The sequence below is a fragment of the Eublepharis macularius genome, chromosome 19, assembly GCF_028583425.1.
Source record: "Eublepharis macularius isolate TG4126 chromosome 19, MPM_Emac_v1.0, whole genome shotgun sequence".
NCBI classification, from domain to species: Eukaryota; Metazoa; Chordata; class Lepidosauria; order Squamata; family Eublepharidae; genus Eublepharis; species Eublepharis macularius.
This window is the reverse complement of record NC_072808.1, coordinates 10,473,381-10,499,314: the sequence shown is the minus strand read 5'-3', so window position 1 is coordinate 10,499,314 and position 25,934 is coordinate 10,473,381. Positions and strand designations below refer to the sequence as shown.

At 46.8% G+C, this 25,934-nt stretch overlaps 1 protein-coding gene across 1 annotated transcript in view; it reads left to right on the top strand.

Moving 5' to 3' along the window:
• The window catches only part of ITGA5 (integrin subunit alpha 5), a 79,848-nt gene extending 54,076 nt beyond the window's left edge, over nt 1-25,772 (top strand). Inside the window, exons 17-30 of the mRNA XM_055003641.1 lie at nt 2,684-2,838; nt 4,282-4,419; nt 6,060-6,127; nt 7,448-7,598; nt 8,656-8,748; nt 10,628-10,707; nt 14,336-14,416; nt 16,672-16,777; nt 17,935-18,087; nt 18,719-18,820; nt 20,295-20,408; nt 20,904-21,005; nt 22,167-22,289; nt 24,785-25,772. Of these exons, the coding sequence (XP_054859616.1) occupies nt 2,684-2,838; nt 4,282-4,419; nt 6,060-6,127; nt 7,448-7,598; nt 8,656-8,748; nt 10,628-10,707; nt 14,336-14,416; nt 16,672-16,777; nt 17,935-18,087; nt 18,719-18,820; nt 20,295-20,408; nt 20,904-21,005; nt 22,167-22,289; nt 24,785-24,868 (1,550 nt within the window). The 3' untranslated portion in view covers nt 24,869-25,772. The remainder of the gene's footprint in view (nt 1-2,683; nt 2,839-4,281; nt 4,420-6,059; nt 6,128-7,447; nt 7,599-8,655; nt 8,749-10,627; nt 10,708-14,335; nt 14,417-16,671; nt 16,778-17,934; nt 18,088-18,718; nt 18,821-20,294; nt 20,409-20,903; nt 21,006-22,166; nt 22,290-24,784) is intronic.
• Nucleotides 25,773-25,934: the final 162 nt, after the last annotated feature.

Sequence of the window (25,934 nt, the reverse complement as noted above, 5' to 3'; positions counted from 1 at the left end):
AGTAGGATCTGGGGGACCCGAGTTCAAATTCCCACTCAGCCACGTAAACCTGCTGAGTGACTTTGAGCCCATCTGTAACTTTGTTTATTTGGGATTGCAGATTCCTTGGGAGCATTTCTTGCTTCTTGGATGGGAATAGGTCTTTGTCACAGATTCCTTTGTTTCCCGTTACTCCTGTTCTACAGTCACTTCATTAACTACCCATCAGTTACTGGGTTCAATTGACTATCACTTACGAAGCCCTTCATGGCCTTGGTCCCTCATATCTTAAGGACTGCACTGCCTCTTCTCCTGTGCTCCACCATGACAGCTTTGCTCATCTGAGCAGGGGCTTCTGCAGATACCACCCCCCAATTGGCCCCCATCTTACGGAATCACATGGAAATCTCTCACTCTCCTAGCTTTCTTCAAACTATACAAAACTGAATTATTAAGGAGGGCTTTTCCACTCAGGCAGTAGGGCTAATAGGAGATGGTTCTGAGAGATGCTTTGGTAAAGGGCCAGGAACTGTAGACTATACTACTTGTTACTGTCTGTGGATGTAGATATGATCTTACAGAATAGTTTTGGTGCCATTAAATAGGTCATGTCCAATTACGTTTTGTTTTAGCAATGTTTCATTGCAGTATTCCTATATTTGAATTGTATGTTTCTTTTCAAATTTCTATCATGCATACCCTATTATATTGTTTATTGGTTATCACAGCTGTTGATTAAATAGACTTATGCTGTGTAGAGATGGGCACAAACCAAAATACGAACCAAAGTTTGTTACGAACCAGGGTGGTTCGTGGTTTACGAACCAGCGGTTCATCAGAGCCCATTTCTGACGAACCTCCACGAACTTTAGGGTAGTTCGTTTTTTGGTTCATCACTGCAGACACCCTGGTGCCAGTCAATCAGTTTCCTAGGCAACGGGGGTTAGGCTTTCTGCAGACCTTCTGCTGACCTGGAAGTGACCTTCTGCCAACCCGGAAGTAGTGATTTGCTGGCCTGGAACTGATATTTTCATGACCAAACGAACCAGTTTGCAAACCAGGGCAGGTTCGTGAAAGTTCATGGTTCGTGAAACGTGCCGAACCACAAACTGCATGGTTTGTTTTTTTTCTAGTTTGTGCCCATCTCTAATGCTGTGTAATCCACTTTGGGTCTCAGTGACAAAGGCAGATTATTTATAGTTATAGTATAGTTCTATATTATTTATAAAAAAAAAAGCAACAAGCGCCGTGATGAACTTACTAGGAAAAACAATCTTAACACAATAAATTATGTTCAGTTATTTGTCTTGTTTATAAATATTCATAGAAAGCTGTGTGGGTTATACAACCCTGTAAGCACAAGTTGTGCCTATACAAATACTTCCTAATTAACCATGAAGTAACCATGTTCATTCAAACGATAAGAAATAGCAATTCAACGTCACCGTACTATAGCATGTGCTCAAGGTAGTCGAAGACTACAGTAAAGTGCTAAGTGCCAATAAACAACATTAATACACATTCATAGAAGAACATTTAAAGTGGCAGTGCCTCTTGACAATTTGCTCCAATAAATACAAAATTCATAGGTATATCATTAGAATACATCCATTCATAAGGAAAATGTCCAATAAATACATAGGGGACACAAGTCCAGTTGATTCTGATCCATCTGAATGTATGTGGTTACCTCATGGTTAATTAGAAAGAAATCTGGGACATTGACGTCCAAGTAATCAATGCTGCATGCCTTGGCGTTTGTTCTCCTCGCTATTTCAGCGTGACCTCTAAATATGACTCTAGGGCCCAGTATTTCTCTAATCTGGTACTTCCTTCTCAACGTAGAGCTTTTATGTTAGCCAGGCTCAATCTCTTTCCCTCCGCTGTCCTAATTGGTAGATAGAATGGTATCCCTTATAACGAAAGAGTTTGCTCTTGTTCTTATAACGAACCTGATTCGGTCCAGCGTATCCTTCTTCGTTGTCCTCATTATTCTTCTATGCGCCATCACGTGATCAGTCCTTTCCTGATTGCTTCAGAATCAGATAGCAAAATGTTTCTTTTGCTGTCTGATAAGTCCCCCGAAATTACTGCCTCTGTTGCTGAATTTCTTTCATATGTATGCAAGGCTAGGGCAGGAGCTTTTAAAATTTAGATTTTACTGTATATCTTTTTCGTATTGTATTACCTCTATTACTGTGGTTCTTGGCCGGTTTCGTTTTTTTTTTATTACCCTTGGATATTAATCTTGTACTTATCTTGTCTCGTTTTTTCTTCTTTTATATGCAAATAAAGGGTGATGATGATGATGATGAACTTGTGCTTACAGGGTTGTATAACCTACACAGCTTTCTATGAATATTTATAAGCAAGACAAGTCACTGAATATAATTTATTGTGTTAAGAGTGTTTTTCCTAGTAAGTTCATCACAGCGCTTGTTGGTACCGTGACTCTCTCCTCTTGCTTCACTATAAATAAGTATAAACAAACAAATCAGTAAAATAGATAGAAGAAGGGATCCCGTCTGCCGCTGTATTCTTGAGCCTGCATGGAGGAACCAAAGAGCACTGGAGACCTCAGATACCCTCTTGTGCAGTGGGTTTCAAACGGCTTTTTGTGCTGCTGGGCTGCTTGACCCACATTCTGCGTCACAAACATGGCATCTCACTTGGCACCATCTTCCTCTCTTCTTCCCCTGGGCAGGGTTCACCGTGGAACTACACCTCGACCACCACAAGCAGAAGGGGGCGGTGAAGCGGGCGCTCTTCCTACGTTCCCGCCAGCCCCACCTGATTCAGACCGTCCAAATTCGCAACGGTGCCAATGCGGAGTGCCGCGAGATGAAAATCTACCTCCGGGTGAGTTGTGATTGATGCCAAAGATCCACTTTTGGGTGCGCACGAGCCTGCCCTAGCTTCGTCCTCCGCTGGGCTACGTCCCAGGAACTATTGGCGCCCTTTGCACCTCCCAGTTCCTCAGTGGAATAATTGTTTATGTGTTTGTTTACACGTGAAGCTATCTTAAATAACATCAAATCATCGGTCCCTCTAGCCCAGGACAAACTATTTTGGTGCCTCTGGCAGCCAAAAGTCTTGAGCAAAAAAAAAAGGGTCTTTCCCAGCCCTGCTATTTGAGCGGCTTGTAGCCCAGAAATGAGCCTTTTGCATATAAATCATCTATTCTCCCTCTGAACTGTCTTTTTAGAATTGGCATGAGCTCCATTCCAATATCCTGGGCTTGCTTGAACCTTGTGGTTTGACTTTGGGACCTTAGCTGATTGATTCCCCTGTGCTATTTGCTCTCAAAATGGGTTTTGAATCATTAATAGACCTAACAGTAACATTAAACTACAAGAATTAATTATCACAGACAGGTAAATATGTTGAAATTGCCTGGGGTTTACTGTTACATCTACAGTGCCATCCTTAGCAGAATAGTAAAGAGTCCAGTAGCACCTTTAAGACTAACCAACTTTATTATAGCATAGGCTTTCAAGAACCACAGCTCTCTTCGTCAGATGCAACTAACATCCCAGATGCATCTGACAAAGAGAGCTGTGGTTCTCTAAAGCTTATGCTAATATAAAATTGGTTAGTCTTAAAGGGGCTACTGGACTCTACTATTTTGCAGCTACAGATCAACATGGCTAACTCCTCTGGATCCTAAGCAAAATTATATCCTAAGTCAGTTGAAGTTCTGTTACAGCAGGAAAAAAAAATACAGGAGTCTTGTAGTGCCACTTCCTATGACAGGGCTCTGATGTCACTTGACTTCCTGTCACCTGGTTGCAACTCAGTGGGACTTAAGCTGCCCCTTGGGCGTTCCAGGTGAGTTTGGGGGGTCTAGAAAGGTTGAAGACCACTGGTTTAGAGGTTGCAGAAATGTGACTTGGGTTATCCACAGGGAAGTCATTTTCCAAATAAGATAAAGATGAAAGAAAGTCCTCACAATCACTCCCACCAGTTTTTCTGCAAACAACAACAATAATAACTGCACTTGTATACCACTCTTCTAGACAGATTAGTGCCTCACCCGGAGCAGTGAACAAAGTATTATTATCCCCACAATACAGCTGGGGCTGAGAGGAGTGGCTTACCCAATGCCTTCCTGTATCTGGTACACTTACTGGCACACACACGATTGGCGTGGTACATATGTCAGCAATACTGCAACAGATCACAGCTCTGTTCCAGATTCTCATTGTCTTGCTGAGATACATGCACTTTGCCCTGGAGGTTCTACACGGCCTTAACGTGCCTGGCTCTCTCTCTCTCTCTCGCTCTCTCCTCCCTCTCTCGCAGAACGAGTCTGAGTTCCGTGACAAGCTCTCCCCCATCTACCTGTCGCTCAACTTCTCACTGGATCCAGAAGCCCCACTAGACGCTCATGGGCTGCAACCCATCCTCAACTATCTCACGCACAACCACATCGAACAGAAGGTACTGACGGGAAATAAGAGGGGAGGTGTCCGGTGGGGCTGGGCCTGCCTGCCTGCCAGCTGTAACTCCTAGAATTCGGTGAAAAGCAAGCTTAGTTGGTCCAGGGATCTGGAAACCATCTTCTCCCTGGCAGGAAAGATTGCAGTGGCCTTTGGGCAACTGACCTGGAGAGAAAATAGCACGTAGGGGTGATAGAAGAGCAAAACCCAGGGCCTCTGCCTTTCTGCCTCCTCTGTTCAATCCAGGAGGATCCGCTAGCCAGTCCAGTCTTTGAAACAACACTATGAGCCAGGCTCTGTCTGGTATATTTTTGTACCTCCTTTCCTTGTATACCTTTAGAGACAGTGCTGTGTAGTGGTTAGAGTGTCAGGCTAGGGTCGGGGAAACCCGGGTTCGAATCCTCACTCTGCCGTGGACGTCCTTGAGCCAGTTACCCTCACTCAGAATACAGTAAGGGCAAAGTGGGCATCGTAAGCAACTTTGGGCCCCCTTGGGGAGGAAAAGTGGAATAAATATGCAGGAAATAAATTAATGAGGAGCACAGGGTGGTGAATACAGCTCCTCTCTCTCCTCATCCTCTCCTACAACAACCGTGTGGTGTAGGTCAGAATGAGAAAGAGTAGCTTGAATCCAGCAGTGATTTCCCCCTGTCGGAAGCGATATCCATCGGCACGATGTGACTTTTTCGCCTCCCCCCTCCTGCCGTAGCTCAAAATGCCCTCCAAGATGCTGCTTCTGTGGTACAGAGGATCCCAGGAATACCATCGAGGGGGCAGAGTCAAGAGTCTGCAGCGGGATGAGACAAATCAGTAAACTTCCATCCATGGTATTTTTCCATAGAATCCTCCATTGAATGTACCCTAGTGGCTAATCCAAGATCACTCGGTTAACTTCATGGCAGAGGGGGGATTTGAAGCCAGCTCTCCTAGTCCAACACTGTAACCAAAGCGCTACACTGGTCCCCACAGCATTCCACTGGCTCATATACAGTGTATTAGTTGAGTGCCAGAACCCAGTCTCTGAGAGCAGATTGACTAGGGATATCATGAGGTTTACCTGGACGTGTGTGGCTTGGCTTACTTGTTCAAGCTCTCTATTTGCTTGTGTTGTACTTGCTTTTTGAATGTTAGGGACTGAGTTGGTAGGAATTCCAGACCGGTGTGGGAAAGGAATTTAGACTAGCCAGTTTCAGGATCCCTTTCTGTTGTCTATATACTGTGGCTTGCCCAATACTCTTGGGAGAGGGCAGGAAAACAATTATGTGCTTCCCAAGCAGGGGCAGACCGGCCGTTTAACATAAGGGCAAATTTCCTGCTGGGCCACTGGTGGCCAGGAGCAAGCACAGCGAAGCCCCTGCGTTCCAGGGGTTGCTTGGCCCGGACCTCTCATCAGCCATGGCAGTTCATGTCAGCTCACCAGCCATCTCCTCCTGTACTGCTTTGAGTTTGGGGGATGATGCCGTGGGGGAGAACTAATGCCCTTTGGCCCCACTGAGCAGAGGGCGGCCTTGCAGCACAGCGAGGAGCCACTAAACGTGACTCGCTCGAGGGTCCTTTTCACCTCCCAGTCCGCTCCTGCTCTCGAGTCTAGATGAACTGATACAGGAGTCTGCCTCACCCTTGGCCTTCTTTCCCTGCCAGGCCCAGATTCAGCTGGATTGCGGCGAAGACAACGTCTGTGTCCCCAACCTGCAGCTTGAAGTCTTTGGGTAAGAAGTCCTGCTGCTTTACGTCCATGAGGTCAAAGCCTCTTGTCCATACGTGCACCTACCCAGCCACATGGAATGCAGTGATCTCCCTTGGTGCTCAGAAGGACTTGATGTCCCATCCCCGCACCCAAAACTGTCTTGAAATGGAAGAGCAAAGAGTTGCTTGTGACCTTCCGTTCCCATCTCCGTCCAGCAATGCGACCTGGCCTGCTGCTGACTCTCCCTTGACCTCTGATACAGATTGTAGGCAGGGACTGGATCACACATCTGTCTTGCTGTCACGTGTAGTGGGTGTGGCCAGTGAAGGTTCTGCTGCCACGGAACCACTGATGGCAGATGGGGGCAAATGTTTTAAGTCTGGTTCAGTTGCTGAAGGCTTTCTTTGGCAAGCCAAAGGTGGACTTCTGTTTCCTGCTCTCTTTCAAGGAGCGGGAAGAAGAGAGTAGAAACCTAACAGACGTTGGCTAGATGCGTTGGGGATTACATTTATTTATGTGTCTCCTTTACCGTCTTGAGTGTATTGTTAAGTTTAGGTACCTAAGTTCCCCCAAACCCCTTGGGGATGGATGGATGTTAATTTTTCCTGTTTGTTTCTATCCCGTAATAAATAATGTGACACGCACACCCCTTACACACTGTCACCCATCATAAGTCTCCATAGGTTTGGGGCTTCCCAGGCAGTTAAGGGTAGTCACAAGACATCTCCTGTCTAACCTCTATTTATCAGGCAGAGAGCCCTCACCCAAATACCCACAGGGTCCTCTCTCTCCTTTTCCCAGAGGCTTCGATAGACAGGCAGCCAGTTCCCTATATTTACTTCCCCTCGCCCAGCTACTGCCCAGGGCTATTGGGGAAAAGGAACTCAGATATTTTCCCTAATATACTGCCACCATTTACTTAAACTTGGCCCATTGATCCTGACCAGAGTGTTTGAGATTTGTTTGTGTTTGTCCTATTTCTGCTCAGCCAACAACTCCATGCCAGCCAAGGTTAAAACAGAATGAAGAATAACTTCTATTTATAACATAGAACATAGGAAATAATGGTTTCGAAATTCAGATATATTGTGGTTAAACCGGGAATGATGACTATATAACAGAAGTTAACAAGCCAGCTCTATCTCTGCTGCTCCTCTCAGCATCCTCAAACCCTTCTCCCTTCAGTAACTGCCATCCAACAGACTCCAACCGTCACTGGCCCAGCATTCCTCCAGCTCTCATTGGCTGTTTCTGAGGAGAGACGGAGCTGGAACCAGTCCTGTCCATCACAAATAGCTTTGGAGATAGCGTTCTCACTCTTTCTGTGTCCAACTCTTCGCAGGGATCATAACACTGTGTACCTGGGAGACAAGAATGCGTTGAACCTTTCGTTCCATGCACAGAATCGTGGTGAAGGTGGTGCCTATGAAGCTGAGCTCCATGTCACTATGCCACCAGAAGCAGACTACACAGGAGTCCTGCGGACCCAGGGGGTAGGTACACTATAAGAGAGAGCCTCCACGCCCAGACAAATACATCCTTCTGGCTGGAAAAGCAGAGTGCAGCTGTACTAGAAAGACTTCCCTTCCCAAAGAAGAAACCTACTCAGAAGCAATTCAGTTTCCATGATTCTGAATGTTGGGAGAGCTGATATGTGAATGAGATTTTTGGACCATCTTTTAAAAGAAAACAACACAGTGATCCCTTTTTGTTCTTCGTGGGGTGTGCATTTATTTGAAATTATACAAACGGTGTTTGCAAAAGTCTGTAATCCACATGAGGCATGGCCTTTTTGGTGTGTCTTTATTACAAACTTATTCTGCTATGTTGCAAACTTTTTTGCATTTTTGTTGGAAGATACATATTTGTTAGAAGATATCAGTATACGAGGGTGGGGGGTGGGGAGGAACCTCACATACCAACCATATACATTTCTATGGAACAAAATATATAATTCTTTCAAATCTGTGTGAGTTAACATATTCTGTATCCAAACTTAACCCTGGTAGTATAGCTATTGAACTGTCATGGCTTCTTTGAAAGGCAGTTGGGCTGCATAGCCAACTAATCAGTATAATGATTTTATTTTTAAAAGATTTCCTGATTAATGACACAGCAGTCTTTTTAAAAGAATTACAGGCAATCCTAAAGAGATTTACTCCACTTTGAGCCCATTGAAGTCAATGGGCTTAGACTGGAGTAACTCTCCTTAGGATTGCACTACAAATTTATCTTAAGTACACAGATCTTAGCAGCAAGCACCCACAATCTTAGGTCCTCCCGTTTCACACAAGAGATAAAACCTCTTTTAAGATAACTGTATGCTGCGATGTGTTAGAGAACGCTAGTACCTCCATGACAGAACTACAGTTCGCAGAGAAAATATTAGTATCTTATATGGTAATAACCAAATGGCCCAGATCTGGACAGCTAAATCGAGATTGGCGCCATGAACAAGCTAGACAGATCTTCTTACACACCTGAAAAATGCCCCAGGGCTGCAGCTGTCTCTCCCTTCCAATAACAAAATCTCTGGTCCTTTCTTGCCAGAACCTGAACAGCCTGAGCTGCAAGTATGAAACAGTGAACGAGACCAACGTAGTCATCTGTGACCTTGGCAATCCAATGAAAGCAGGCGCCAGTGTGAGTATCCCAGACTCCATGCCAGGGTGGGCATTCTTGTTGGAACAAGCAACATGGCACAGAGCGGGGGCTTTCTGAACTGCCTCCTTTGCCCTAGTGGTGGGAAGGAGTGTTTGGCCGAGGTGTGGAAATGGCGTGGAAGATGCAAGATTGCCCCTTGGGGAGAAGAGCTGAGATTTGACCAATGCCACCTTAAGATAGCTGTGAATGGTGGGGGGAACTCACCAGCGTCAGATGGGATTGGCCATCCTCATCTTTTGGAGTGACCGAAGCTGAGATCAGCTGCTTGGATGAACGCTCCAGTTTTATACAGAGTAGTCTTGGACCAGCAGAATCCTCCTTCATCTTGTGAAGTTGGAAAAGCATTCTAGAAAGTACCTGACATGAAACTTCCTGTAACAACTACAGGATATGATATTTGACTTACTGTTGAAGGAAGGAAGGAGGGGAGGGAAAGGAAGGGAGAAGGGAAAGGAAGGGAAGGGAAAGAAGGAAGGAGAGGAGGGAAGGGAAAGAAGGGAGGGAGGGAAGGGAAGGGAAAGAGGGAGGGGAAGGAAGGAAGGAAGGAAGGAAGGGAAAGAAGGGAGGGAAGGGAAGGAAGGAGGGAAGGGAAAGGAAGGGAAGGGAAAGAAGGAAGGAGGGAAAGGAAAGAAGGGAGGGAGGGAAGGGATGAGAAAGAGGGAGGGGAAGGAAGGAAGGAAGGAAGGAAAAGAAGGGAGGGAAGGGAAAGAAGGAAGGAAGGAGGGAAGGGAAAGAAGGAAGGAGGGAAGGGAAGGAGGGAAAGGAAAGAAGGGAGGGAGGGAAGGGGAAAGAAGGGAGGGAAGGGAAAGAAGGAGGGAAGGAAGGGAAGGGAGGGAGGGACGGAGGAAAGATTGGCATTAGTGTACAGCACTATTTCCCCCTAAAATTCTGACGAGTGAAATGTATTTCCTCCTATGCCCAGCATTAACATGTTAATTGTTTTCTGCATAGGATAATTAATATAGCAACAGTCAAACCCGATGTAGCCCTACCATCCATCCTTTCCCCCAACACAGTCCATCAGCAAGGGAATAAAGTAAGAGGAAAGGGAAGGAAAAAGAAAGAGCTGCACACATCAGCAGCTGAGAGGTGTTATAAAGTGGGGGTGGGGGGAGGCAGCAAAGACTAGGGAGGAGGAGATGAGATGCAGCTCTGTGGATGGATCTAGCTAAGCAAGGAGTGGAGAAAGTGAGGCATCTCTGCTCAAGGACAAGGAGTCTTCCAGGTGAAGGTGGAAGTCTCTTGAACGCAGTTCTCTTTCCCCTTCCACAGATCTAATATATTTCTTCTCTGAATTTAATTCTCATGAATTAAAATGTCACTCTTGCAGTTGGAAAAGTTTACTTTTTTAGAATTTGCGAGAGTAAGAATTAGCCATCCTTAGAGGAACCCTCACTGGCTCTGTTTGCATGATTAGGACATGGACGAGGCCAGAACAAGGACTCAGGCAGAGATGCAAAGGATACCCCTCCTTTCAGCACAGGCTATTGTTTTTACATCCAAGCATTACTGAATGGTTCAATAATAAAGCCAAATCACCGACCTGCCTCCAGAACAGCCTAATTGGAAGCAGGCCTGGGGCAGTGGATCATGCAGAGATGGATTGGGCACCCTCCTCTGTTCATGGCCAAACTGGGCTTGACAGGCATGTTTGATTATTTCATTTATTCATTTCTCATGGCACACTAGTGTGGCCGGCATACTGTTTGAGAATTGTTGGTGTATACAGCAATCCCAGGAGACCCCTGTGGCAGGAAGACAGCATTTTCTGCAAGAGCCAGAGCCAAACCGGCCCAGAGAGAGGTGGGAAAGGAGCTACAGATCCCAGAGCCTCACCTCTTTCTTGTCTCTCTTCTAGCTCTGGGGTGGCTTGCGCTTCACCGTGCCTCACCTTGCTGATACGAAGAAGGCCATTCAGTTTGACTTCCAGATCCAGAGGTAAACGAGGCACGAGAGAATCTCCTGATACCCCCTTCTGGGCTGGCCTGAATTATCTGTCCTTTGGTGACTCCCTGCTAGAAAGGCACACAGTCAGGTGAACAGTAGAAACCTTGGGCAGCCTGCACTCCGTCACGGCACCTGATTCTGCCAGGAGTGTGTTAGAGGTCCAGCACTTTACTCTAAGGTGGAAGCATCAGCAGGTGGAGAGAGGCATCTCTGAGTGGGCTGTGGGTGGTCTCGGTTCACCGGGCAGAAGCAGCACTGGCTCACACGTTTAGGGGCAGGGGAGACCCACAAAGAACTACGGAAGCGGCATCTAGTGCCCTTACTGGAGGGCATCAGGAGGTGGCAAGAGAGACACCAGGATCATGGCCATAACACTGTGCAGGTGTGCACGTATTAGACGGAGAGCAGATCTTGGTGCCAGCCAGTATTTGGTGCAAAGAGAAAATTCTTTAATGTTGTATAATCCCCATGCGTTTGGCCTCAGCTTCGTCAGTAAAACAGTGTGATAAGTACAATTAATATAACATTACAACAATAGTGTTACAGCAAATGTTATTAAAAACATTATAAAAACAGGACTGTTATACAGAGCATGTGCAGAGTGCAATACATAATACATATTTAGTGTGTAGAAGACGGCGTAAACTTAACGTATATATTAACAACATTCCCTATCCTATATTCACGGAAGAACTTTGTATTTAAGCTCTTTTAAAATTTGGCACAAAGAGACCTTACTGACCTTCAGAAATCTCTTGGACATCTATTCTCTGTGCGCACTGATGGTGGAGTTAGGAGTGCAGGCTGGTCTTAGTTCTTACCTTAGAACAGCGTTTGCTGTGTGACATTGTCATTTCACGTAGGGTCTAACTGAGGGCCAAGCTACACATGACGAATGACACTTGAACGGCAAGTGGATTGAGTGGAGGGCAAGTGAACAGGGAGGAATACACTTGCCATTCAAGTGTCATTCGTCATGTGTAGCTTGGCCCAGAGACTAGCCTGCACTCCCACTCCATCATCAGTGTGCACAGAGAATAGATGTCCAAGAGATTTCTGAAGGTCAGTAAGGCCTCTCTGTGCCAACTTTTAAAAGAGCTTAAATACAAAGTTTCTGTGAATGTAGGATATGGAATGTTGTTAATACATATGTAAGTTGATGCAGTCTTGGGTTTCCACACACTAAATATGTATTATGTATTGCATTTCTGTTTCTTCGTTTTGACTTGACTTGGTACGCCCCCCCCCCTTCTCCGTTGTTCGCCAGCCAGCACCCATTCCTGGTTCTGCTTTCTGCTCAGGAGCTGCACAGCTGCATGGGTGCTTCACTTCCCACATCTGGTCTGGTGAGGGCACCATATCTCTGTCTGGCTTCAATGAAACTCAGGGCCAAGCTACACATGACGAATGACACTTGAACGGCAAGTGTATTTCTCCCTGTTCACTTGCCCTCCACTCAATCCACTTGCCGTTCAAGTGTCATTCGTCATGTGTAGCTTGGCCCTCAGTGGTGTCAGCAGAAGTCCTCCACTTCTCTCCACCATGTCAGCCACTACTGGTGAGGACAAAATGGGTGTCATAATTCCACAGCACCCAGTACCAAAATAATTCAGAATTCTATCGGAACAGAGGCGATGGTTGATGTGGTCCTTGCTAGGCCACAGCCAAGCAACCAACGTAACAAGTGGAAAGTGAAACTAAAGCAAAGGCTTTTTTCCCCTTAAGAGATCATATCGTAATATCTACATAGTACAATAAGGGAACATCAGCAAATTCACAGCCCCCCACTATATAACAGTCTAACGTTCCATTTTGCACCTCGCTGTCTTTCACACATGTGCCATTGGTAGCAGTGCATTTAAAAACAATGTTCTTGGGAGTTCTTGAGTTTCTAGAAATTTATCAGGGATTTTAGGATGAAAAGGAAAAGCTTTGGTACTGGTCCCCGTCGTTCCCTGCAGTGCATGGCCACAGAGACCTTTGGGCATGTTCTGAGTTTGTTGAAGGCAGAGGTGAGATCTAGAAGGTCTCTGATCAGCCGTGTGCAAGAACTGACCCTTCCCCTCTAGGACAGGCCTAAACATCTTCCACACTGCACAGGGTTCTTTGTAGCAGCTGCACTGGGTGATCTAAATGGCGAGAAGAGGGCAGGAATGAAAACCCATACCAGAAGACAGCACAAAGGAAAACCCACACTGTGTGTATCTGCCTGCAGATAACTTGAGGAAGTGAGCCAAGTCAAAGTGGGGAAGCCCCCCCCCAAAGACTCAGGGCCAAGCTACACATGACGAATGACACTTGAACGGCAAGTGTATTTCTCCCTGTTCACTTGCCCTCCACTCAATCCACTTGCCGTTCAAGTGTCATTCGTCATGTGTAGCTTGGCCCTGAGATTGTTTAAGACCAGTCTATTGGACCTTATGTAACAGTCCTGTTTTGCAGACGTTGCTCAAAGTTTCTACCTCTAGGACACCCTTTTTTCATTGTCTTCCAAAGAACCCTTGCCTGCCTGTCCCAGAAACCCTGTTCATTGTGTAGGATTCCGGGGACTGCATATCTAGTCCACTTAGAACATTGACCAGCCTGTTTTGACTTAGGGTTTCACCACGTGAGACAAAATACACTCGAATTACAAGCATAATTCGAGTGTATTTTGTAATTCGAGTGTAGTTGAGTGTAATTAAATTAAATTAAATTAATTCGAGCATAATTTAAGTGTATTCCGTCTCCTGTGGTTTGACCCTAAGTGTTACCCTTTAAACTGAAAGTATATCCTGAAAAACAAACAAAACTCTTAGACTTCTCTGGACAGTCTACCAGTCCCCATTTCAGTGCAAAAATACCTATTTCAGTGGGGCCAAAGCACAATTCTCTCCCCTTGCCAAAACTCTTTTTATTTGTGTCCATTTGCTACAGTTTGTAGTTTACCTTTTATCACTTTCTGTTGCTTTGGCACGCACAAACACACACACCTCAATTTTTATTCCTTTATTCTTCCGGTCCCTGTCAATCAGGGATCATGTACTCGCTGGGCTATAGCCAGTCAGATTTGGATATTTGCTATCATCACTACAAGCAAACAGTCCATTTAGAGGAAGGACAGCGTTTCCTATATAGATCTCATCAGTCAAGCATCATAAACTATCAGGAATCACAGAACAAATTATTTTCACCGCCCTTTCACAAAAAAATGTCTTTAAAATCGCCCTCTTTCAATTCTAATGAGGATTTTCTTGTAAGTTTCCTTTCAACTTTACGGTATTCCTCCATAGTTAAACTTGCAGAGGGAAATATGTAGAACGCATGTCTTTCAGGGAAGTTTATCATGTCTTATTTGTCTATTAAGGAACTCCTTCATAAATTTCCAAGGAACACCCAGGTCCCAGTCTGACAATGACTGCCTTAAAGTATTGAGTGTTCAGGGCAAAACTGTTTTTGTTGTGCGTCCGTATTTATTGAGGAGCCATCCCAGCATGCAGTGGCCTGGGAAAGCCAAGCATTTGACAAAGAGAACAGAAATGAGAACCGGAAATCCTAATAACACTGCTTCATTGCGCTCGCCTTTCATATGTTGTACGACCCCCAACAGACGCACATAACCATGACTTTTTCTCCACAGCAAGAACGCCAACAACTCCCACAGCGAAGTGGTGTCGCTGTCGCTGCATGTAGAAGCTTCCCTTCGTCTTTCGACTCATGGGTGAGTACGATGACCCAAAGAAAAAGAGTGGTCCTGTGCTTAAGCTTCGAACAAGAGAGATGCTGAAGAACTGACTGGCTGTGTCCTCTGGCCTCTAAGTTCTGTCCTCTAATCAATGAATAGAGACGAATTTATGGTTTAGGGTTATTTATTTACATAGTTATATCCCACCTTTCTCCGCAGTGGGGACCCAAAGCTGCTTGCAGCAACATTCCCCTCTCCATTTCGTCCTCACAACAGCCCTGTGAGGTAGGGAAGGCTGAGGGTGTTTGAATGGCCTGAGGTCACCCAGAAAGATTACAGTGACTGGCCCAAGGTCACTCAGAGCTAAACGACAAATTACACAAGGACGCTCAAGTGAAGTGAGATGCAGTGTTAGCTGCCAGCAAAGATCACTCCTCAGAGGGTTTGTTAATTTCACCTCAAAGATGGCTCCTCAGAGGGTTTGTTAATTTCATCTCTCTACAGAGCCAGCAAAGATTGTTGCTCAGAGGGTTTGTTAATAATTGACAGAGCCTTCTGAGAGGCAAAGAGGAAATTAACAGACCTTTTGAGAAGTGATCTTTGCCCGCTCTGTGGAGCGGTGAAATTAACAAACTCTCTAAGGAAGGATCTTTGCAGGCTCTGTAGAGAGAGGTGAAATTCAAACTATGCTTCCCGGCTAACATTGTGTCTCCGTTTGAGTGTCCTCGTGTAATTCATCTTGTGTAGTTTAGCTCTCAGAGTGAGAAGTTGAACCTAGGTCTCCCAAGATCCTAATCTGACACTCTAACCACTACACAATGCAGGCCGTCCCATCTAAGCACGGCTTCTTGGGACTGAGTCAGAAATGCAAGGACAGCACTAAGCAGTGACGTGCCTGTGTGAATGAGCCTTTCAGTCACCTCCATCTCAAAGGTGAAGAGAGTGTCTTTGAGCTTAATGCGGACAGGCAATGTGGTTTAGTGATTACAGTGTTTTACTGGGATTTGAGAGGCCCAGGTCTGAATCCCTATCTTGGAAAGGAAGCTTGCTGGTTGACCATGGAGCAGTTACACACACTCAGTATAAATGAAGTAAATAAACAAATATCATACCCTGAGAATGCCTCCTTGAATCCTGTGACAAAAGAAAGGGAGAGTGTAAATGGAAATAAGTGAATGGATTCTACCTTTGCTGGAATCCAGGCTTGTGGAGGGATCAGCATTTTCAGAATGGATCCAGGATCCACTGCTTTGGTAGGTTCCAACCCCTCAGGAAACAAAGGATGGGCCGTACTGCGAGACGGATGTGCGTTTTTTACCTTTGTTTTTCATTTTAGGTTAAAGCAATGAGCTACGTGAAAAAAATGTATTATTTTAAAAACTGAATACCTGTTGGATACTGATTGATGAAGAACTTTATGAATCTTGAAAGCCTTGCATATTAATGTTTAAGTTAGCCTAAAAGATTTCTCTTTTTTTATCCCTTTGGGACCAATGAGGTTGGCCAGTAGAACTGACGGGGATTTGAATTTGCCTTAAAACCTAAACAATTGAAAAACTATTGTAGTTGTCCTTATTGTTATTGCTGTTGTTTATGCAATTTGTATGCTGCCTTTCTGCCCAGTCAGGGCCATCAGGGAGACTAACATTATTATAATATTATAAAACATTATAATATAAAATATTATTATAATATTATAAGCCGTTATTATAATATTCTAAAAAAACAATTAAAACCAAAACTAAGATACATATGTGTGTGTGGTGCCCTCAAGTCAGAGTTGACTTATGGCGACCCCTGGTGGAGTTCTCATGGCAAGAAACTATCCAAGGTGGTGCCTCTGCAACCCTGGTCTTTATCAAAGGTCTCCCATCCCATTACTCAACGAAGGCCGACCCTGCGTAGCTTCTGAGATCTGATGAGATCAGGTTCACCTGGGCTATCCAGGTCAGGGCATGATACATATTAAAAAGGCATAAAACAGTAATTAAAACAGAATGGGAAGAAGGAATCTACTGAGGAAATGCCAGACCAAGTGGGAAAGTCTTCTTTACCCAGTGGTGGAAGACAGGGACAGAAAGGGACAGATAAATTCTCCTGTGGAGAGAGTTCCATAGTTTTGGTGCCACAACCAAGGAGGCTTTCTTTTGGGTTGCTACCTGCTTAATCTCAGAAGGTTGGGGGAACTTGAAACAAGGCTTTGGAAGTTGACCGTAGTAGGTGCATATGAGAGTAGGTGGTCCTTCAGGTAAATCTCTTCTACCGAAACACCCTGTCTGTTCCTCTGACAGAGTATCCAAGCCAGACACCGTGGCTCTTCCAGGCTCTAGCTGGGTCCCAGGCCAAGCAGTGCTACAAGAGCAAGATGTGGGTCCCGGCATGTGTCACGTCTACGAGGTGGGTCTTGATGGCTTGGAAGAAAGTGCTGGTGCAATGCCTGGGAGTTCATAGGGGGGTGAAATCAGTCTCAGTTTGGAAGCCGGCACCGGGCCTATACTTTCCTTCCTCATCTGCTCCCACGCAGTGATGAAGACGAGTGTATTTCGTGTGGGCTGCTCCTCTAATTTGCCCTGATTTCCTTTCTAGCCTCCTCCCAAACCATCACTATTTTATTTATGTCATATATGTCACTAGGCCTTTTCTCCTCAGCAACTCCTCCCCACATGCCTAGTTAGGAGAAAGGGAGAGATGTTCAAGTGTCCCCTTTTTCACACCAACAAAGCCAATGATGGGCAGGCAAAGAAGCACCCCAAGGGCGAAGATTAAGGCCGCTGCCTGAGTGCATGTTCCTACGTTTGTTAGCCACGGTTATGTGAACTAAAGGGGAGAAGAAGCATCCATAGCATTGTACGAACCCGGGACAGGAAGCGCCCATAGAGGACAATCAGCCACTGGGAACGCTACTTAACTCATCCGAACTTCTGTATCTCTGAATTCCAGTTGCTGAGGGGACAAACTGTGGAGGAGAGGGATTATTCTTATGGGCTTCTTTGGACCATCTGGTGCAGATGTAAACAGGATGGGCTCTTGATCTGCACTAGAGGTGGGCACGAACCGAAATACGAACCAAAGTTCATCACGAACCTGGCCGGTTCGTGAATCAGCAGTTCATCACAGCCCGTTTCTGATGAACTGCCACGAACTTTAGGCCGGTTCGTTTGGTTCGTTTTTCAGTTCGTCATAGCAGACAGCCTGGCACCGATCAATCAGTTTCCTAGGCAATACAGGGAAGGGGTTTCTGCAGACCTTCTGCTGCCCGGGAAATGACGTTTTCATGAACCAAACAAACCGGTTCGTGAACTGGGGCAAGTTTGTGAAAGTTCGTGGTTCATGAAACACAACAAACCACACAGTTCGGTATTTTCCTGGTTCGTGCCCACCTCTATTCTGCACCAATAAGGCTTTTCTTATATTCTTTCATCCAGGCCAATTTTCTGCACCTACCATGCTTGGCCATCATTTTCAGATCGTTTGTTTATTCCTGGGCATCACTTCTACCTTCTTGCTGTGGCCGCTGCTCACTTCTTGATCCCCTTTTTCTCTTTGTCCTGCAGTTTGGGAATGAGGGTCCAAGCGCCATAAGCGAGGGGATCTTGGATGTCAGCTGCCCAATCCGAACGAACGGGCGAGACGTGCAGTATGTCACCCGCTATCTGGCACTGGCCAATTGCTCCTCTAACCATCCCATCAACCCATCCCGCCTGCAGGTAATAGGGATAAGGTGTAGGGGGGTGGGGGAGGGGAAATCAATGGAGTGGCTTGCCTTCAGATAAACATACTATGCACAACTAAGTAAAACAGAAATTAAGTGGCACATTTAGGACTAACCAAGCTTAGAAAGGTGGACAATAAATAAACAAGTAAATAAATAAAACAGCATCAGCTTTCACAAGTTACCCACCTTTCTTGCCAAGACTCAGAGGTGGATTATACAGTGTGAGTCAGTATGATCAAGCAGAAATCCGATATGCAGCTGTAACAATGATGAAACAAAATATAAGTACATTGACATGACTTAGTAAACCATGCAGAAACTATCCAGTAGGAGCATACTTACTACAGCAACTCGTACTATGCAGTAGTATAGTCTACAGTCCCTATCCCTTTACCCAGTGCTTCTCCCTGATCTATTCCTCTCCAGCACAGACCCGGATCTCCCTTAGTCAGATGCATAATATGAAATAAATACGTTGCAAATGACTGATAGAGATCTGTGAAGCCAGGGAAGCAACTGAATGTATTGTGGAGGGATAATAAGCGTCGAGCATTTTGTTGCAGAACTGCTATAAGCAAACTTCTCTCCCACCCTGCTCCCCCTTTCCCTGTTTGAATATTTAGCTGGAACCACTCCCTGCACCTTTTCCTGAGCCAGATCAGCATTACCTCCAGAAGCATGACGCAAGATGGAGCAGTGGATCTGGGGGGAATGGTTTCACTCTGGTAAGCTCACCACCTAATTTTTTCTGCAATGCATCGTCAAGCTTTTTGCCTCGACCTTCATACAGGGGAGGTTTCTAACATTCGCACACACTTGGGTTTCCTCTTGAGTATGCCTCTTGAAGAAGAGATTCTCCCCTCTTCAAGTCCTATCCATCCGTGCATCCGTTCAAGAAGCTTGTGGGGACTGGGGATGTCCTGCGTAGAGTCCCCTCCCTCCATCTTTTCCTCACAGCAGCCCTGTGAGGTAGGCCAGGCAAAGTAGTGGTGATTGGCTCACTGATGGCAAAGCGGGCTCTGCATTCTGTTCCCAGCTGGGGTGTCACTGAACTGTCACTGGCCGCAGACGTTCTCACATGCGCACTCAAGAACTGAATTTTTTTTTCAAGGAATCCAAATAAAAAAGTGTTAATTTGTTAAAGGCTTGAATTTTCAGATTTCAGTCCAGGTTTTTGAACCTAAAACTGAAGTTTAAGCATTTGAGGATTCTGTTGAGCTTGCACTTTTTGTTCCATAATAGCATTATTACATATGGAAATGTCAATTGCTGTTGATGGTTCCCCACCCCAACACATGGTCCTAGTAGTTCAACAATACGTATAACTCTTGACACTTAGAAATCTGATTCACTTTTTGAAGAAACTCCAGGATTAAAGCTACAAAAAGGGAGAAGGGCCATTGCTTTTGTGGCAGAGCACCTCAAGTAATGTTGACTCTGGCAAAAAATGAAAGGATGTCTTTTAAGAAAAGGGCAGTTTCAGAAATATTCTAAAGACTATGGTCCCCAATCTTGGCACTGCGTGAAGAAGAAGAAAACAGGGAAGATCAGCAATTACAAGACTAGAATATTCAACAGCGGCCATTTCCACACACGTTGAATAATGCACTTTCAATGCACTTTAGCAATCCTTTGGGAGTGGATTTTTTGTTCCACACATGGAAAAGCAGTTCCAAATGTTCGCTAAAGAGTATTGAAAGTGGATTATCCAACATGTGTGGAAGCAGCCAGTGTCTGTCAGCCATCAGCAGATATTAATTGCTTTGCTCCTTTCCCTTATTAGGTTGTAAACTTGCAGAGGCAGCGGGTGGGCTCAACTAATTTCTTTCCCAGGGTTTATTCCATACAATCCCAAAAAAACAAATAAAGGCTCAGGTTACAAAATACACAATCTAGGCGAGCACCTGCTTGATAACACATTATTCATCATCATTTATAAAACCCTTTCAAAATACAAAGCGACGTGCGATCTTTGTGTCCCAAACAAAATTTTACTTTTCAGACCCAGCCACTGAGTAGTGATAAATGTGATCCAGGGAGACCGGGAATTTACAACTAATTAGTCTTTGGTCTGCAACATTTCACCACGAGATCCCAGTTTGCACCTTGTATCTTTGGGGGTTACCTGTTGTTAGGATACAAGTTTGTCTCGTGTCCCAGATTCTCTTCTCTCATCAGTATTCCTTTCTTGCCTTGCAGAAGTGCAACGGGGATGACTGTTTCCAGCTACGCTGCCACATGGGGGCGCTGCAGAGGCAGGAAAGGGCCACTTTGTACCTCTGTTTCCGCATCTGGGCCAAGAACTTTCATCAGGTAAGCGTAATGCATGGCAGGGCAAGCTGGTGTCTTCCAGCCCCTGCTTTGTAGCTTTGGCATTGAATTTTAGTCTTGGGCCTCCACCACAGTGTGTCCGATCTGATCGTGATCTGTAGGTTCAGATGACTGAAATGAAATCCAGCCCTCAAGTCATAGCTGGCTTGTGGAGACTGTGACTTATGTTTTCATGGCAAGAGACTCACAGAGGTGGTTTGCCATTGCCTGCCTCTGCAACCTTGGTCTTCGCTGGAGGTCTCCCATCCAATTACTAACCAAGGCCGACCCTGCTTAGCTTCTGAGATCTGACAAGATCAGTCTCTCCTGGCTGATCCAGGGTTCAGAGGGCATGGCTTTTTTTTAAATCCCATGGTGACTTTGGTTTTGGGGGCGGGGAAAGGAGATGCATGTAACAAACACATCAGACATTCCTCCATTCCCCTAACGCGTGTTCTCGCTCTCTTCCCCTCTTGCCTCCCCCTTACTCTTTTGCAGCGAGAGAGCTATCCTCAGACGGTACAGTGTGAGGCCGCCTATCACGTACAACGGGTACCCTACAAGATCCAGCCCCAGCAGCTCCCCTCCGCCACCGTCACGGTCAGCATTAATTATATGTTGGTTGAGTTACAAAAACGTAATGGAAGTGGTAAAGAGTCCAGTAGCACCTTTAAGACTAACCCACTTTATTGTAGCAGAAGCTTTGGAGAGCCACAGCTCTCTTCGTCAGTTGCGCCTCCAGACTAACACAGCTAAAGAGTCCAGTAGCACCCTTAAGACTAACCGACTTTATTGTAGCATAAGCTTTGGAGAGCCACAGCTCTCTTCGTCAGTTGCGCCTACAGACTAACACAGCTAGAGTCTAGTAGCACCTTTAAGACTAACCCACTTTATTGTAGCATAAGCTTTGGAGAGCCACAGCTCTCTTCGTCAGTTGCACCTACAGACTAACACAGCTAAAGAGTCCAGTAGCACCTTTAAGACTAACCGACTTTATTGTAGCATAAGCTTTGGAGAGCCACAGCTCTCTTCGTCAGTTGCGCCTACAGACTAACACAGCTAAAGAGTCCAGTAGCATCTTTAAGACTAACAGACTTGATTGTAGCATAAGCTTTTGAGAGCCACAGCTCTCTTCGTCAGTTGCACCTACAGGCTAACCCCTCTGGATCTTAATCAGTGCCAGTCTGTAAGAATTACTTCGCTGAATCAGACCAATATCTATCTAGTTCCGCACTGGGCTTCCAGTAAAGACCAGCCAGATACCTCTGGGAAGTAGCGCATGATGGGACACTGGGAGTTGGAAGCATACTGCTTCTGAACATGGAGGATCCATTTCGTTTTCAGGGTAACCCACCTCTGACTTGGTCATCCTCAAAATATGAATTTAACCAGGCAGGTCCAGTTGGTCCCATTGCAATCAACGAGTATACTCTTGGCGCCATGCCTGGTTGCATACCATTATCACACTGTTCACCATCTCTTCCTTTCTAATAGTAAAGAGTCCAGTAGCACCTTTAAGACTAACCAACTTTATTGTAGCAGAAGCTTTGGAGAGCCACAGCTCTCTTCGTCAGATGCAAGCTTTCAAGATCCACAGCTCTCTTCGTCAGATGCAAGCTTTCAAGAGCCACAGCTCTCTTCGTCAGATGCAAGCTTTCAAGATCCACAGCTCTCTTCGTCAGATGCAAGCTTTCAAGAGCCACAGCTCTCTTCATCAGATCTACAGACTAACATGGCTGACTCCTCTGTTTCTGTGTATAGGTGTCGACATTGCTGTACTGGGCCAAGGCAGAGACCAGCCAGGGAGTCCCGCTCTGGATCATCATCTTAGCCATTCTCATTGGACTGCTGCTACTGGCTTTGCTAATCTACGTACTATACAAGGTACAGCGGCTGGGAGGGAGGCTCAGGGTCAAGGGAGGAGGGGGTTAGAATCTCCACAGGGCCAGATGCATGTTAAGGTTGCTTGGATTGCAAGAGCCAGAGAAGCTGGCCGTGTGAGTCTGTAGTTGCAAAATAGGAAAGAGTCCAGCAACCCCTTTAAGACTAACCACCTTTATTGTAGCGTACGTTTTTGAGAACCACAGCTCTCTTCGCCTTTACTATTTTGGATTGCGAGGTTTTTGCAGAAGACGCTGCAGCTTTCTGTGCCGGACTCTGCCGAGGCTCTCAACTTTTCAATTTAAATAATACGTTTCTGGACTTTGGCTAGGAGAGCAGATTGGGCTAATTCTCTCCTCCGCCCAGACCTCTATGGTGTCCAAATAAAGAGGACAGGCGAGGGGGGCAGGAGCTTTGCCGTTTACGCACCCCAGTTCCTCTCGTGTTGCATAGGATCTGAGGTCTTAAGGTGGCAGAGAAAAAAAGTACACAAAAATGGAGACCATCTCAAAATGTTTGAAAATAGATGGGAGCTGTGCAGGGCTTCGGGTGGTGAGAACAGGGTGGGCCTGCAGCACTCCTGAGAGCTTCTGGCCCCTTCCTTCTTTTTTAAAGCGACAGAGTTGCAGCTGAACACCGGCTCTGTGACAATTGCACCTGATTGGTGTAGTGGTTAAGAGCAGCAGGACTCTAATCTGGAGAGCCAGGTTTGATTCCCAGCTCCTCTGCTTGAAGCCAGCTGGGTGACCTTGGGTCAGTCGCTTAAGAGCGGCAGGACTCTAATCCGGAGAGCCAGGTTTGATTCCCCACTCCTCCGCTTGAAGCCAGCTGGGTGACCTTGGGTCAGTCGCTTAAGAGCGGCAGGACTCTAATCTGGAGAGCCGGGTTTGATTCCCAACTCCTCTGCATGAAGCCAGCTGGGTGACCTTGGGTCAGTCGCTTAAGAGCGGCAGGACTCTAATCCGGAGAGCCAGGTTTGATTCCCCGCTCCTCCGCTTGAAGCCAGCTGGGTGACCTTGGGTCAGTCGCTTAAGAGCGGCAGGACTCTAATCTGGAGAGCCGGGTTTGATTCCCAACTCCTCTGCATGAAGCCAGCTGGGTGACCTTGGGTCAGTCGCTTAAGAGCGGCAGGACTCTAATCCGGAGAGCCAGGTTTGATTCCCCACTCCTCCACTTGAAGCCAGCTGGGTGACCTTGGGTCAGTCACTTAAGAGCGGCAGGACTCTAATCTGGAGAGCCAGGTTTGATTCCCAACTCCTCTGCATGAAGCCAGCTGGGTGACCTTGGGTCAGTCGCTTAAGAGCGGCAGGACTCTAATCCGGAGAGCCAGGTTTGATTCCCCACTCCTCCGCTTGAAGCCAGCTGGGTGACCTTGGGTCAGTCGCTTAAGAGCGGCAGGACTCTAATCTGGAGAGCCGGGTTTGATTCCCAACTCCTCTGCATGAAGCCAGCTGGGTGACCTTGGGTCAGTCGCTTAAGAGCGGCAGGACTCTAATCCGGAGAGCCAGGTTTGATTCCCCACTCCTCCGCTTGAAGCCAGCTGGGTGACCTTGGGTCAGTCACTTAAGAGCGGCAGGACTCTAATCCGGAGAGCCAGGTTTGATTCCCAGCTCCTCCGCTTGAAGCCAGCTGGGTGACCTTGGGTCAGTCACTTAAGAGCGGCAGGACTCTAATCCGGAGAGCCAGGTTTGATTCCCCACTCCTCCGCTTGAAGCCAGCTGGGTGACCTTGGGTCAGTCACTTAAGAGCGGCAGGACTCTAATCCGGAGAGCCAGGTTTGATTCCCCACTCCTCCGCTTGAAGCCAGCTGGGTGACCTTGGGTCAGTCACTTAAGAGCGGCAGGACTCTAATCCGGAGAGCCGGGTTTGATTCCCCACTCCTCCGCTTGAAGCCAGCTGGGTGACCTTGGGCTAGTCACAGCTCTCTGGACCTCTCTCAGCCTCACCCACCTCACAGGGTGTTTTGTTGTGGGGATAACAGTAACATACTTTGTAAACCGCTCTGAGTGGGTGTTAAGTCATCCTGAAGGGCGGTATATAAATCGAATGTTGTTATTATTAGGTCAGGGCCCCTCCCTTTTGGCATTTTGAGAAACGGTCATGGGCACACCTCTGCAAAGGGGCTGCCCTAGGAGCTGGAGCCGATCCCAAAATATTGGGAGATTCTGTTTTTAGAGCAGATGAAGCTGCATGTGAACGGACAGTCCCTGCAGACACAAAAGTGACTTTTCCAAAGCACCTCCTGCTTCAGGGAGGCAGAGGAAAGCCAGGTTTGGCTGCTTGCTTTGGAGAAGAGATGCTGCTAACTTTCAGTTTCCAAAGAAAGGAGTTGGTCGCCGGGCCTGGAGGCATAAGAAAGTGTCAGTGGCCCAGCCAAGGGTTCACAGTTCTGATGTGCCTCCCTGAGATGAGCTCAGCCGCCTTTTCTTTGCAACGGGGGTCCCTGCCGTTTGCGCTGCGCCTTCGATCCTGACCTTCCACTTCTGTTTTCTTCGCAGCTGGGCTTCTTCAAGCGCTCGCTTCCTTACGGCACGGCGATGGAGAAGGCTCAGTTGAAGCCACAAGCTGCTTCAGAGGCCTAGCCGGCCCAGCGTCGCCCTCCATGTGTGTGTGTGTGTGGTGTGTGTGTCACTGCTGCTACCCTGCAACGAGGCACCCGGATTGCCTGCTGTGAACACGGGGGAAGGGAGCACCGCCCACACCAGCAGGGCAAGGACAATGCAGTGCCGCAGACACTGGGCCCCGTGGACTGCAGCCCAACCCAGCACAGCAAGCCCCTCTACGGAAAGGGGCGATTGGACCAGGCTCCTGAGGCTTGCTGCCCCCCTCCCCCCAATTCCCTGGGGCTTGGATCTTGCAAACAACCTGTGCCCTGGCTGGGAGTTGCAGCAGGCATTCATTCCCAGCCAAAGGGAATACTTGAAGCCGCCGGAGCGGCCGGTGCTGGCCTGATCTCAGGCCCCCTACGTCAAAGCTGTCTGTTCCGTCCACCCGGAGGAGGGTCGAGGGAGTGTACCTCTGGACGGTGTCCGAGCTGTCCGACCCCTCTGGAATGCCGCAGCTCAGCAGAAGGAAAGAAGAAAAGCACAATCGCCTCCCAAATTCAGTTCTTTCTCCGCGGACCGGGACGGAGGATCGGGCCCTCTCCCTTCTGGGCTTCCCCCAGCCTGGTTCTCGCAGGAGATGATGTGTGGGACAGAGACTTACGCTGGGGAAGCCAGATGCTCCCGAAATGCCAAAGATTTGCCACATGAGGAAGCCAAGCCATCGCCCGGTGTCGGCCCGGACTTGCCGACGGTCTTCGCACTGATCTCCGGAAACCGCTAGAGATTTTATTTTTCAGATGCCACTTTAATTATAAAAAAAACAAAAATGAGAAAAAAAAAGAAATGAGGAAGCTGCTGCCGCCTCCTAGTGGTGGAGGCGAGGGTTGCTGTTTTTTTTTAATTTAAGATGTCCATGTGCAATAAATGCTTCCACATTTTCCATGCCGCCTTTTAATCAGAGATGAGCAGGGGGTATGGAGGCAACGCACGGTTGGTTCCTTGCAGGGATCAGTCAAGATGGGGGTCAAGAAGCTGTCAGAATCCATGGGGGCTTTTTCGGGAGCCCAAATGTTCAACTCTCTTTTGGAGCTTAGATAAATTT